This window comes from Scardinius erythrophthalmus, assembly GCF_964197995.2.
Source record: "Scardinius erythrophthalmus genome assembly, chromosome: 14".
Taxonomy (NCBI): domain Eukaryota; kingdom Metazoa; phylum Chordata; class Actinopteri; order Cypriniformes; family Leuciscidae; genus Scardinius; species Scardinius erythrophthalmus.
This window is the reverse complement of record NC_138234.1, coordinates 17,897,700-17,911,258: the sequence shown is the minus strand read 5'-3', so window position 1 is coordinate 17,911,258 and position 13,559 is coordinate 17,897,700. Positions and strand designations below refer to the sequence as shown.

Below are 13,559 nucleotides of genomic sequence, written 5' to 3'. Positions count from 1 at the left end.
TGTAAATGCAAGTTCTGAATGTATGTATATTATAAAAGCATATTTTGGATGTTTGTTTATCTATCTGACAGATAGATGTTTAGATAAATAGCAGATGAGATAACAATTTATGATAATTTATAATTTATAAAAAAAAATTATAACAATAGTTATAGTAATGTTGGCTTGAGAAAGACTATTACCATTATACAATAAATAATTGAGTATAAAATTAAATAACTGAAAGTAATTCTTAATAGTGCATTATTTATTTACCGGTGTATATATATAGATGTATGTGTGCATATAAATGTGTGATAGATAGATAGATAGATAGATAGATAGATAGATAGATAGATAGATAGATAGATAGATAGATAGATAGATAGATAGATAGATAGATAGATAGATAGATAGATAGATAGATAGATAGATAGATTGATTGATTGATTGATTGATTGATTGATTGATTGATTTATAAATGTAGATATTAAAATACCCGTACCTTAAATAATTAAACATTTATTTTGAAATGTTATATTTATACAAGTATGTATTTTTAAATAACAATTGTAATTAACAAAAAAAAATGTTTTTAAAGTGTATTTATAAAAATATATTAAAATTGTAAATGCTGTTTTAAATAATATTATTTAAAAAAAATACATATTAAAAATGTATATATATATATATATAATATATATGTATTGTAAACAATTGACTTCTTATTTGTTATATATATTACAATTTTATAAGAGCTTAATTCATATGAATATATAATATTTATGTGTTGTGTATACAAATAATATTTATTTTTATATATTCATTAATTTATTTATTTAGAATATTTTCAATTATATAATTCTCCTCTTCATCCACAGGGTGGCGCTGACCAGAGGATGCCCATCATAGTGTCCCGTGTGGCTCCAGGAACTCCGGTAAGTTTATGCGTCACATGATTCTTGACTGCATCCATTCAGACAGGAATATTAAAGTTTAAACGATTTTGAATTCAGTTTGTTATTTCAAAAGCATTAATTCAATGTATGTTGATTTCTTGACTTGTCACTGGTGACTTTTCTCACCCTAACCCTTCATCTGTGACCTTTGACCTCTCTCAGGCTGATATGTGTATGCCGCGCCTCAACGAGGGCGACCAGGTCGTGCTGATTAACGGACGCGATATCTCAGAGCACACTCACGATGACGTGGTTATGCTAATTAAGGCCAGCTGTGAGGACCAATCAGGAGAGCTCATCCTGCTTGTCAGACCCAATGGTACGATCCGCCTGGATGGAGCTCCAAAATTCGAATTTTAATAGTTAGAATTATAATCTCACTTTCTCTCCTTCCTTTTCCTTTAGCCATCTATGATGTGGACGAGGAGCAGGAGAAGTTGGACCTGGAGCCAGATTTCCAGTACATTCCCGAGACGTCCGGGTTAGAGCAGATCCACTCCGAGGCTGATAGTTTGAGGTTCTCAATACAGCTGCTGAAAGACGGTCTTTCCAGCGGTATCGTGCTTGCGCAGTTTGATGTAAGTCAGCTGACACACACTTTTACATTTATATATATACATATATATATATATATATATGACTAGAATATGATTCAGCCGACAGGCCAGTGCAGCAGTGTATGCATATATATATATATATATATATATATATATATATATATATATATATATATATATATATATATATATATATATATATATATATATATATATATATATATATATATATATATATATATATATATATATATATATATACACACACACACGTATACATGCATACATACACACCAGGGATGGAAATTACCTTTTTTTGTCCTCCTGCCACTGTGGCTGGTGGATGGATTTCAAAATCTACCAGCCACTCAATGTTTTTACCAGCCACTTTCTTGTTTTTAACCGACAATGTGTAACTGCATGTGAAAATTAATACTACAAGATCTACAATACTTAAGTCGTTTATTTCATAGGGTCTCAAGTCTCAAGGAAATACTGACATTTTCTCTGTCTCTCTTATACACACACAAACCATGAACTGATACACATTTCATTAAATGGGTAGGGCAGATTAAACAAAAAACAAACATTCCTCCACCCATCCTCCCAGTCCAATTTACTCCTACTCATAAGAATCAGATTCTGAAGTCTCAGAGGTGCTTTCCTGAGCATTCTTCTTCCCCTCCATGAACTCTGGCCTTCTAGGCCGGATGCCAGCCTGATGCCAGAGCTGGATAGCAGGGGTGGGGTCATAATCCTCAATAGTTGGACAGTCAGCAGGTCACAGAGGCTTCTTGATGTAAGACGGGACCTCCAGTCACTTTTCACTAACTTCATTTGATTGAAGCCTCTTTCACAGTCTGCAGTTAGAGCCTGGTACGGTGAGAATGAGGTCAACCAGGCTGAGGATGTCGGGGCACTGGTGTTGCAAAAACTTGCTTTTCCCTGTGCTATCTTTTTTACCTGGATGTGGCATTTGGATGATTCGTGGCCTTTTATGGCTTCCAGTTTTAGGTTTTTAGTCCCAACAATGAAACAACACGGTTCAGAAGATGCCAATAAGAGAACTAATAGTTTCATTGTTGGGACTAAAAACCTAAAACTGGAAGCCATAAAAGACCACGAATCATCCATCCGTCTTACATCAAGAAGCCTCTGTGACCTGCTGACTGTCCAACTATTGAGGATTATGACCCCACCCCTGCTATCCAGCTCTGGCATCAGGCTGGCATCCGGCCTAGAAGGCCAGAGTTCATGGAGGGGAAGAAGAATGCTCAGGAAAGCACCTCTGAGACTTCAGAATCTGATTCTTATGAGTAGGAGTAAATTGGACTGGGAGGATGGGTGGAGGAATGTTTGTTTTTTGTTTAATCTGCCCTACTCATTTAATGAAACGTGTATCAGTTCATGGTTTGTGTGTGTATAAGAGAGACAGAGAAAATGTCAGTATTTCCTTGAGTCTTGAGACCCTATGAAATAAACGACTTAAGTATTGTAGATCTTGTAGTATTAATTTTCACATGCAGTTACACATTGTCGGTTAAAAACAAGAAAGTGGCTGGTAAAAACGTTGAGTGGCTGGTGTGTATGTATGTATGCATGTATAGGTGTGTGTGTGTATGTATATATGTGTATATATATATACACACACAAACGCATACACTGCTGCACTGGGCTGTCGGCTGAATCATATTCTAGTCACATAATTTCCTGTTGTTCTTTTCCGACTGTCTCGATTATTTCCTGTTTGCTGAGCGTACGTTTTTTATGTCATGAACTTTAATAAACCAAAAGCTTAATTTAGCTTGTTTATTAACGAGTGAAACATGCTAATGTTGCACAATAACATACAGTAAACAAGACCAAGCTAAATTTTTATTTTCCTCATCATAAGTGTCTTAATATAGGCAGAAATTGTCTTTTTTTATTTTTTATCCAAAAACATTTGGTTGATTGCAAATGTGTTTTACTCCTATAGCAACTGTACAGGAAACGTCCTGGGATGTCCATGTCATGCGCCAGATTGCCACAAAACGTCTCCAAAAACCGCTATCGGGACATTTCTCCATGTGAGTGCACAGCTTGTGTTTGTGTTGGACTCAGGAATGTTTTCATGATTAGCTAGATGTTCATAACAGTTTATTTTGTGACACAGACGACACCACTCGAGTTGTATTAAAGGGGACGGATGATTACATCAATGCAAATTTCATCAATGTGAGCATTCTTCTCAGATCATTTCTATTTTGAAGTTATTTTGGTAATGTTTCGTTCTTAGAGAGTGATAATCTGTATATATTTGTGTGTTTTCAGATGGAAGTCCCGAGTAAAGGTGAAGTAAAGCGGTATATTGCTTGCCAAGGGCCACTTCCTGGTACATGCTCTGACTTTTGGCAGATGGTGTGGGAACAGACCGCCGCCCTTGTGGTCATGCTGACGACACAAGTTGAACGTGGCAGGGTATGAATATATATTTTTTTTAAATGTATGTTTTAAATGGTATTCACACACATAAAGGTGGTAAAAAATGATGTTTATGTAATGAGTTATTATTTAACTAATAATATTTTAAGAAATGTTAGAAAATGTGGTAATACTACCATTAATAGATAAATTGATAAAAACTCTCCCTGGTTATAAAACTATTAATACCACAATGAATGCTTGGTGGAAGGTACATGATCTACAACATTGCAATTTGGAACAATCAGCCAACACACCAATATGGTATAACCCAATGTTTTTAATTAATAATAATAAAAAAAAAAATTCCACATGGAGTCAAAGAGGAGTAACCAGCCTGAGCCACTTATACAATGTAGGCCTGTTCATGACCTTTGATCTTATTCAGTCAAAATACAAGTTACCTTATCAAACTTACTTTCAATATATACAGTTAAAAGAAGTCATGAAAAAATCAATTGGCTCTGGTACTCTGAATTATTATTTTTGTCTTAAAGGTCCCATATTATGCCCCTTTTCACAAGATGTAATAATAAGTCTCTGATGTCCCCAGAGTGTGTATGTGAAGTTTCAGCTCAAAATACCCAACAGATCATTTTTTACAGCATGTTTAAATTGTCATTTTTTGGGGCTCAGAAAAATGCGCTGTTTTAGTGTGTGCCCTTTAAATGCAAATGAGCTGCTGCTGGACGACCCAGGGGGCGGAGCTTCATGAGCTCGCGCTCAGTCTCTCAGGACAATTTCATCTCACGGAATGATGATAATATCAGAAACTCTCAGTAACGGTGTTCATTTCGAGTCGGACAATAATGCCTACAGAGTCAGAGTGCTGTATAGAGATGGAACAGGTATAGTTTAGTAGTTTAATTACGGTTATAAAAGTATTTGTCATCTGCTTGTATGTATCCATTATTTATTAATAGCCTACAAGTCTGCTGTCTGAATGATGATCAAACATACTGATGAGTTTAATAAAGTTTATTGTACATCACACAAAAGATGAAGCGTCAGTTTTACTTCAGAAAATCACTGTAAGAGCTGAGTAAACACAGTAAGTTATTAGAAGTGCGCAAGTACATAAACGAATTTCGGTAGAGTTGAGGGAGCATTCCTGTGGGCGGAGGTTAGTCAAAAAACGGTTTTAATGACGTCATTAAAGAAGGAAGTAGAGGGATGTAGTCCAAACGGGCCGTTCGATGTAGGCGACTTCTGTTAAATAAAATATCTCGCTTGGCATTGAACTTTGAGCTTTATAATTTTACAGATATTATTTATTCTCTAACAACAACATTACACACTAACTAAAGTTTGAAACATGGGATCACGAAGAACGGGACCTTTAATCTTATCAAAATGTATGGCAGAAAAGTGTTCTGATTTCTATTGATGATCTTGTCTTATATGGTATATTGGACATTTTCCCTTTTAGGTGAAATGTCATCAATATTGGCCAAATGTTTCCGCAAGTGGCGCCTATGGAGGCTTCCAGGTTACGTGCGTGTCGGAGGAAGGGAACTCTGCGTACATGCTCAGAGATCTGACTCTTACACACATGGAGGTGACACATCTGTTCAAATGTTCCTTATGTATCAATGTAAATAAACGTATGTGCTAATATCTGTTTGGATGTTTGAACAGAGTAAAGAAGAAAGGCAGATTTGTCAGATGCAGTACTTGGCGTGGCCCGATCACGGCGTGCCAGATGATTCGTCGGACTTCCTGAACTTTGTCAGTCAAGTACGCAGCAAAAGAGCCGACACTCCAGATCCTGTTGTGGTTCATTGCAGGTCAGGCCTGGAAAATATCCTGACAGAATCTCTTACAAGTGTAAAAAAAAAACACCATGATTTGTTTATTGACTCCACCCCTTTCTTTTTCAGCGCCGGGATTGGTCGCACCGGGGTGCTTATCACCATGGAGACAGCGATGTGTTTGATAGAGAATGGTCAGTCGGTGTATCCCTTAGACCTCGTGAGAACCATGAGAGACCAGCGTGCCATGATGATCCAGACTCCTGTGAGTACGCAGAAGAAAAGCGCACTTGATGGGCTTTCGCACCGGAGGAACCTTTTCATGGTTCCTAGAACTAATGGTGGAAGAACCCACTTTTTGGCGTGTTCGCACCACAGGAACTGGGAAGGATTATAGTTATAGGAACGTCTTTATGGGGAACTAAATTAGCTCCTACTTCAGAGTAGGGTCTAACCCAGCACAATAGGAACTACCAATGACGTAAGTGTACGCTGATTGGCCGAACACACGCGAAAGACTAGCACCCGCTATTTAAAAAGAAAAAAGCTGTGTACATGCACAGATTATAGCCTATTCATTTACTCCACGAACATGGAAAACAGTGATAGATGGACCTCTCAACCTTAACGCTAAGGAGAAAATCCAATGCGATTATGTATTTCTGCTCAGATAGCGACATTGGGCATCAACCACACGGCAAACGCTAATACTTTTTTCTTTGTATAACAGTTCTATCTAGTAACGTATCTATCTAATAACAGACCGTAAACTAATGAAGACTGGGCTCTGGCTTTCTCAGCGCCGTCAAAATAAGGCTTACGTCACTTCAGAGTTCCTACTAGCGGTGCGAATGCAATCGGGAAAATGGCCCTAGAGGAACATTTAGTTCTCGGGTAATCACCCTGGTGGCTAGTTCCTATAACTACTCGGTGCGAAAGCCCCTTTAGACAGGAAGAGACTGTGTAATTGACAATTAACGTTAAGGGCAGATTTGCAGTTATGCAATTGTCAGATGGTTTTATCCAAAATAAAAGGTTCTAACATGAGCTACATAGTTGACTTGCTATGAAATATCTTAGTCTAAGTTTATAAATATCGAAGATTCGATGCTACAAATCTTGATACAGTCTCTCAAAAACTGCGTTGAATGATCTGGTATACATGGTTGGTTTTTATCATGCAGCTGAGTCACTTCATTTGCTTTTTGTTTGTTTGCAGAGCCAGTACCGTTTCGTCTGCGAAGCGATTTTGAAAGTTTACGAAGAGGAGATTGTAAAACCGTGCGAGACTGAGCCTCCGGTCGAAAAGGAAGAATGAACACCACTCTTCAGCGTTTCTGAGCTTCTTCTGTGATTTACAACTACTGCCTGTGAGATCTGCGCTCAGCTCGCTGTCGCCCCCTGCTGGAAGGCAGTGGACATGACTGCCTGCAAGCTAGAATACAGACGAAAAAGCACTATTGCACTTTACAGCGACAAACAATGACTTGAGGGGATTTTTCATTTTTACGAAAGAAAAAAAAACAGGCAGTATCAGGTTATTGATTTATAGGTACTGTTAATAACGTTAATTATTTGGGTCGGAGAAAGAAATGGGCTTTTGCTTTTGTGCCAAAAGCTGAAATGAACCACAGTCCATGTCAGAATTAACTCTTGCAACTAACGACAGCATTTAACATTTTACTGGTTATTTATTTGGTTATTTGTTTTTTTTTTTAACAGTTGACTTAAAAGCAACAGGTGCTCGCCCCATTGTCTTTTGTTTTTCTTGACTGTGACTGTTTTGTTTTAACGTTTAAAACAAGTTTAAATCGTTAACGTAAATTTTTTTGGGATTTTTAATCGTCAAACAAAAGCAGTCCATCAATGAAGCTTTTATTTATACACTTTCATTCGTTTTTACCCTGAAGATTTTGAGGTCATTCGCAAGGTACTTTAGACTTGCGTAAAGTACTTTCGATACTTGATACAGTTTCCATGGTATCATTACGGTTCTCTCTAAATTTAGTGAAATTATCAGGCACCAGCTGCGTTGAAAATGAGCCATGGTGAAGATGTGTCTTGCTGCCAAATTTCACAGCTGTTTGCCTCTAAAACCAATTGGTGCGTCGCTTTGGCTAATCGCTATTTATTGCAAGGCTACGTATAGTGCGTAAAACGGCTGACGTTTGTATCGTTAAATATGCATCAGGCAGCTGTTCTGCTCTCAGATCCACGTTTGCCGGATCTTTGAAGCGTTTTATTTAGAAATTAAAGCTGTGAATTTCACATTAGCTTTGTGGCGGAAACTGGATACTCAGTTGATAAGTATGTACGCAGATTAATCGTTTAACGTACGATTTAGTCTAGCATTATCTCTGGTCAGCATAAAGATCGTCACATAGTCTCGAATACCAATTTTATTCCATGTTTACAATCAAAATTTCAATTTCAACTGTAAGAAGCCGAGTACCTTCAGATATAAATTGTTCGCCCTGTATGAAAAATTGTGTTCTTTGTTGAGTAGTAATACCTGCTCCCCTCTCTGAAGATACAGGTTAAAATTCTGCTAATCATTATTTATGCTTATCCATATCTCCTCTTCTCTAACTAGTTACCCGTTAGCTATTACATGCAATATACTCGTAAGGTGGTCATAGTTCATTAAGTACTTGCTATGGCTGTAGAGATGATGGCATTTACAGAACACATTGGCCACTTTAGCGTTTTTCACCATAAGTGCAACATTTTACAAATGCTTAATGATCAATGAATTTAACATGAGATTTTAGTTTGCAAAACATGAAGTTCTCATTCTGAAGAGCAAAACGTTTTTAATGCGACACCATCTTAATTGTTTGCGAACGGAACATTTCCCCCCCATACGATGTTTTGCGGTGCCATTGCGCAAACGATTTGGCGTCAAGGACCAATCCCGCCCACCGTTTTGAATGTGAGCTGATTTTGCTTCAGTGTACGTCGTTATAGCGCAGCAGCTAGACATTTACTACCGGCGTTGCGTCGGAAGTGGTGGTATTTTTGTATTTAAGGAAAAAACGAAGGAAAAAAGGACAGCACTTTGCAACTGACTGTGGTAGTCAGCTGTGCTACTGTAGAATTTATACTGTTATTGTGTGATGGGGAAAAATATGTTGTTTAATTATTTATGTTGAACATTTTGTCAAATACGGACACCTGTGGGGGGGCTCTTAACTACATAGTGTCATATGTGAAATATTTGTAAATACAATGTTATATATTAAAAGTGTTCTGAAAAGATAACTGTGGTTATTTTTGTTTTAAAAGTACAGAGGAAATTGTATGTCATGTTTGTATATACACACAGTTGTGTTTGTATGTCTGTGAGAGAGCAAGTACGTCTTTTGTACAGAATGTTTTGTTTCTTACTGGCGTAAACTTTGAAATTGTGCTTAAATAAGCTGAGTCGTCTTTTGGCGCTTGTGACACACGTCAAATCAAATATAATACAGCTCAAACTCCTTTTTTCAGTGTTGTTTGTGATAAATATCGACCTTCCAATCATCCAATAATGAAAGAACAAACACATTTCATTTCGCAGCTTGTCTTTTTTTTATTTTATTTTTCTTAGGATTTCACATGAGGTGTTGAACAGGGATAATTTATTGAATTTAATTGAATTCATGCTGACTTTATGGATCTTGTTGGTTGTTGTTTTTACTTCTTCACGACTTCGACGTCAACGTCCTCTGTGCGAGAAACAACCTTCCCGTCAACCACCTCTTCGATTACGGTGCGAACGCGCTTGGTCACCACAGGTTCATCTGGAGAAGACATTAAGAAAAAAACTATTAATATCTAATAATATTTATAATATTTTATTATATGCAATGTATGTCACTTTTTTTATTTAGTTTTCTCAATTTAAAACAAAAAACACTTACGTTTGGGGGGAGGAGGAGCTACAACCTCTACAACTTTGATTGTCTGTCTCCTGTAACAAAAAAAAGTTTATTAAATTTCATACACCTCTTGTCTTTAGAAAGACAAAATGGTTAATTTGTTTTATTTATATATCTATATCAGTCTTACTGAATGTCCTCTCCATCCAGAAGTCTCCTGTACTCGGCGATCTCCATCTCTAGTCTGGTCTTGATGTCCAGAAGCAGTTTGTAGTCACTGCCCTGTCTTTCGATGTCAATTCGCATCCGAGAAAGCTCTGCCTCCAGACCGTTAATGACGACCTGCAACTGGTTGAGCTGGAGGCTGTAGCGTGACTCTGTCTCTCCCAGTGTGCCCTCAAGAGCCGCTTTCTGTAATGCCATAAAGCGTAGAAGAACGGTTAGGGGGCGGGACTATGCATATTAAATTGTGCAAATTGCTCCCTCTAGAGGCAGCTAGTAGGAAATGTTTTCTTTTTTATATTATTAATCAAAGCTAGTATAGGATAGGATGATAATTAGGGGTGTTGTCATGTATATTAGATCAAATAAAGCTCCCCCTAGTGGGTGAATGTTTAATTAAAGAGAGACTTTTACCAGGCTAAGTTGCGACTGTAGTTCGATCTCCAGGTTCTGCAGTGTTCTCCTGAGCTCGTTGACTTCAGTGCGGGACATTGAGAATTCTTCTTGTCTGGTGGTGACCGTCTTGTTCAGTTCGTCGAACTGCGGGGAAAGAGGTTTGAGGTAAACATCTAGCTGACTGTGTACGGGTTGGCTATCGCAGACTGGATTAATAACAATGAGCACTTACTTTGCCCTTGTACCAGGTCTCCATTTCTCTGCGGTTCTTCTCGGTGATGCCTTCATACTGATGACGGATCTCCTCCATGATGCGGGCCAGGTCTTGCTGAGGTGCGGCGTCAACCTCCACGTTTACGCTGCTGGAGGACATTTGAGCACGAAGAGCTGCGAGCTCCTACAGATCAATGAAATACATGTCGTTTTTCATACAATGCGTATTTTTAGAGAATGGATTGAACTGAGTGGGAATTGCTATTGTTGGAGATGGATTTGTGTGAACTTTAACTTTTAAGGTGTGGTCACTCCTTCAAATCAGTCATTCCAATAGGAATGTGTGCGAAAGGGTGAAAAAAAGTTTGCTCTTTCAAGTTGGTCATGCACATTGGTTTGAAAGTGACTTCTGTGTGAGCTGTACTTCATCCATCTCTACAATATACATTATTGAAGGACTATGGACCTGTCTTTAAAGGTGAAAGTTCGCTGAAAATTCGCTTGCGTGAATTTTGTAGGCAAAAAAAGGTCTGTTGTCTAAAGCATAGCGATTTTAATGAATCGCAGCTCACAGAGAAGTCACTTTAAAAACAAGCAGCTTTCTGTTGGGTCAGTGCGATGAACTCACGTGGCCAACTTAGAAATTAGCTAAATCTGTTTGCTGAACTGAATACAAAACTTGTGCAGATTTCTACTTGAATGGATTTCGCCAAACAATGGTAGAAATATGACCACACCTTTAGGCTTTGAACATAGTACAAAGAAATCCATGGCTTCAGGATATAGTAATTACAGGACTAGCATTGCTAATAGAGCCTAAAGTATAAAATTACACTTAGAGAAGATTATTGGCCTGGTGGATTATTGAGTAAAAATCTTGCCTTGCTCCACCAGGTTTGTCCTACCTGGAGGGCCAAAATTGTTTTTTGATCTCACCTCTGCATGGTTCTTCTTCAGGTAAACAAGCTCCTCCTTCAGACCCTCGATCTGCATCTCGAGATCTGAGCGGGTCATGGTGAGGTCATCCAGAACCCTCCTCAGGCCGGCGATGTCGGCCTCCACGGACTGGCGCATGGCCAACTCATTCTCGTACCTGAAGCCGAAGAATAGCAATGATTAGGATGGGGATTCAAATGAACTGAAGTGTTAAAACTTTGGGTGTGACATTAACAAACTCATTAAAAAAGGGGAAATCCCGCTGAGGGAAAAAAAGCATCTTAGATTGGTTTGCTGGTTAAATAACATGTTTTTTCAGCATGGAAATTCTATTAAGTTTTAATAACCAGTATCGGATATATTAAAATCAACTTCATGAAAAGAGATTTTAAAGGGGTGATGAACTGAGAAATCAACATTTGACATCATGCTATAAGAATATCCTGTACGTTTCAGAACTGAAAACTTAATTGTTAATCCAATTAAAGCTTTTATTGACACCAAACACAAGGTGGGGATCTATGACGTCAAGGGTATCAAACATCGCCTCGCAGAAGATCAACGCCTCCTTCAACACTGCCTGTTTAGCCCCGCCCACCGATTAGCGCATTACATAATATGCAAAACTGTTATCCAATCATAGCAGTGGGCGTTTACTTCCAAGTCTTATATTTTTTTATCTTCAATGCCCATAAAAAAGCCTTATTCATTTTGATGTTTTTGAATGATAAAACCAAGCGAGTTGACCTCAGACAACAACATAAAAAAAAAATTAAAAAGCCAGTTCATGACCCCTTTAAAGGAGAGAATTTGAGGGTAAAGGTTTTTGCATATACTTACTTGACTCTGAAGTCCTCGGCTGCCAGTTTGGCATTGTCGATCTGAAGCATGATTCTGGCATTGTCCTGGCTGGCAATTAAGATCTGAAGACAAACAGATGAAGAATTGAGACTCAAATACAGCTAATGAAAGTAAACCAAACATTTTGCATTGGCACAATGGCTTAGACATTTATTTATGTATGTGTATATATATATATATGTGTGTATACAGTGTATATATGTGTATATTCATATATACAGTCCGTTTACATATTCTGTAATGTCAATTAGCCTACTATATTAATATATTACTTTTTATCAAGATTACTTTTTAAGTTCTCTGATCATTTAAGATATAGTGATTATTTATTTATATATATATATATATATATATATATATATTAAAATTCTAAAATATTAAAATTAAAAAAATATTTTAATTCGGATATCTTCCTTTTGATAAAAACTCTCATAACTTATTCCACATTAGATAATATAAAATATATAACTCTATAATGTAAAATGACTCACTTTTTTGCGCAGATCTTCAATGGTGGCGTAATAGTGGCTGTAATCTCTGGAGATAGGGGTTCTCTTCTCGTACCACTCACGGATCTGGCGCTCCAGCTGCGCGTTGGCTTTCTCCAGGGAGCGCACTTTCTCCAGGTAAGTGGCCAGACGGTCGTTGAGGTTCTGCATGGTTGACTTCTCGTTAAAAGCCGCACCGAAGCCATTGTCAACCCCGCCAAACGCGCTGCCCAGGTCGAAACCGCTGTTGTTGCTCTGTGCGTAAGAGACGCGCACGCTGGAGCCCCCCGCACCTCCGTAGACACTTGGCGCACGACCGACGGCGATGCGCTTGGAGTATCCACCGCTGAGAGAGTGGGAGGTGAAGGGACGAGAGCTGGAGCTGGACATGCTCTTGCGGGAAAAAGACTGAACAACCTGAGTCATGGTTTCCGTTCCTGTTGCCTCAGCGCTTTGTTGGATACCTCTGACAGCTGCTTAATGGTTTAGGAGAGCTAAGGATCTTTTATACAGTTTGACCAAGGGGTGGGGTTATTTCAGCTTATTTATGATAATGATTATCGGAAAACAATTAAACAGGTGTGTACAGGGTGTGCTCGTAGGACCCTGAGGCACGCTTAACCTGATCGACATGATTTTGTTAATAAACATTAATTCCTTGGAGTTTAAGATTTGATGGGTCAGGATATAGATATAACAAAAGTGTACCACTTTGTAATTTTCGTTAGCAGTAAAAGTGATTAAACATGATATAGGGCTAAAAAGGTCAGTAGTTTATGCATTTAGAATGGTTGCGGTGTGACATGCTGTAGGCTAATTAATCTAAAACTTAAAAAAATAAAAATAATAATAGCCTAATTGACCAATTCTTCTA

General features: G+C 38.0%; 2 protein-coding genes across 2 annotated transcripts in view; one reads left to right on the top strand and one right to left on the bottom strand.

Annotated features, from left to right (window-relative positions):
• The window catches only part of ptpn4b (protein tyrosine phosphatase non-receptor type 4b), a 34,911-nt gene extending 25,721 nt beyond the window's left edge, over positions 1-9,190 (top strand). The window contains exons 18-27 of the mRNA XM_081385109.1: positions 861-917; positions 1,101-1,257; positions 1,344-1,516; positions 3,474-3,564; positions 3,651-3,712; positions 3,809-3,955; positions 5,388-5,516; positions 5,597-5,745; positions 5,839-5,974; positions 6,929-9,190. Coding sequence (XP_081241235.1) covers positions 861-917; positions 1,101-1,257; positions 1,344-1,516; positions 3,474-3,564; positions 3,651-3,712; positions 3,809-3,955; positions 5,388-5,516; positions 5,597-5,745; positions 5,839-5,974; positions 6,929-7,027 — 1,200 coding nt within the window. The 3' untranslated portion in view covers positions 7,028-9,190. The remainder of the gene's footprint in view (positions 1-860; positions 918-1,100; positions 1,258-1,343; positions 1,517-3,473; positions 3,565-3,650; positions 3,713-3,808; positions 3,956-5,387; positions 5,517-5,596; positions 5,746-5,838; positions 5,975-6,928) is intronic.
• Positions 9,191-9,258: 68 nt separating this feature from the next.
• On the bottom strand, positions 9,259-13,158 carry krt97 (keratin 97). The gene is made up of 8 exons (XM_081385108.1): positions 12,689-13,158; positions 12,177-12,259; positions 11,337-11,493; positions 10,420-10,584; positions 10,206-10,331; positions 9,760-9,980; positions 9,612-9,661; positions 9,259-9,491 (listed from the first exon to the last, which is right to left on the bottom strand). The coding sequence occupies exons 1-8, from the start codon at positions 13,109-13,111 to the stop codon at positions 9,385-9,387; spliced, it is 1,332 nt and encodes a 443-aa protein (XP_081241234.1). The 5' UTR covers positions 13,112-13,158; the 3' UTR covers positions 9,259-9,384.
• Positions 13,159-13,559: the final 401 nt, after the last annotated feature.

What these genes read in the sequence shown, in the direction of transcription:
- krt97 (XM_081385108.1), bottom strand. Translation starts at nt 13,111, where the DNA reads ATGACTCAGGTTGTTCAGTCTTTTTCCCGCAAGAGCATGTCCAGCTCC. An exon ending in GCCGAGGACTTCAGAGTCAA is followed by an intron (nt 11,494 to 12,176) that starts GTAAGTATATGC and finishes CTTCGGCTTCAG; the next exon opens with GTACGAGAATGAGTTGGCCA. An exon ending in AGACCTGGTACAAGGGCAAA is followed by an intron (nt 10,332 to 10,419) that starts GTAAGTGCTCAT and finishes CTTTCCCCGCAG; the next exon opens with TTCGACGAACTGAACAAGAC.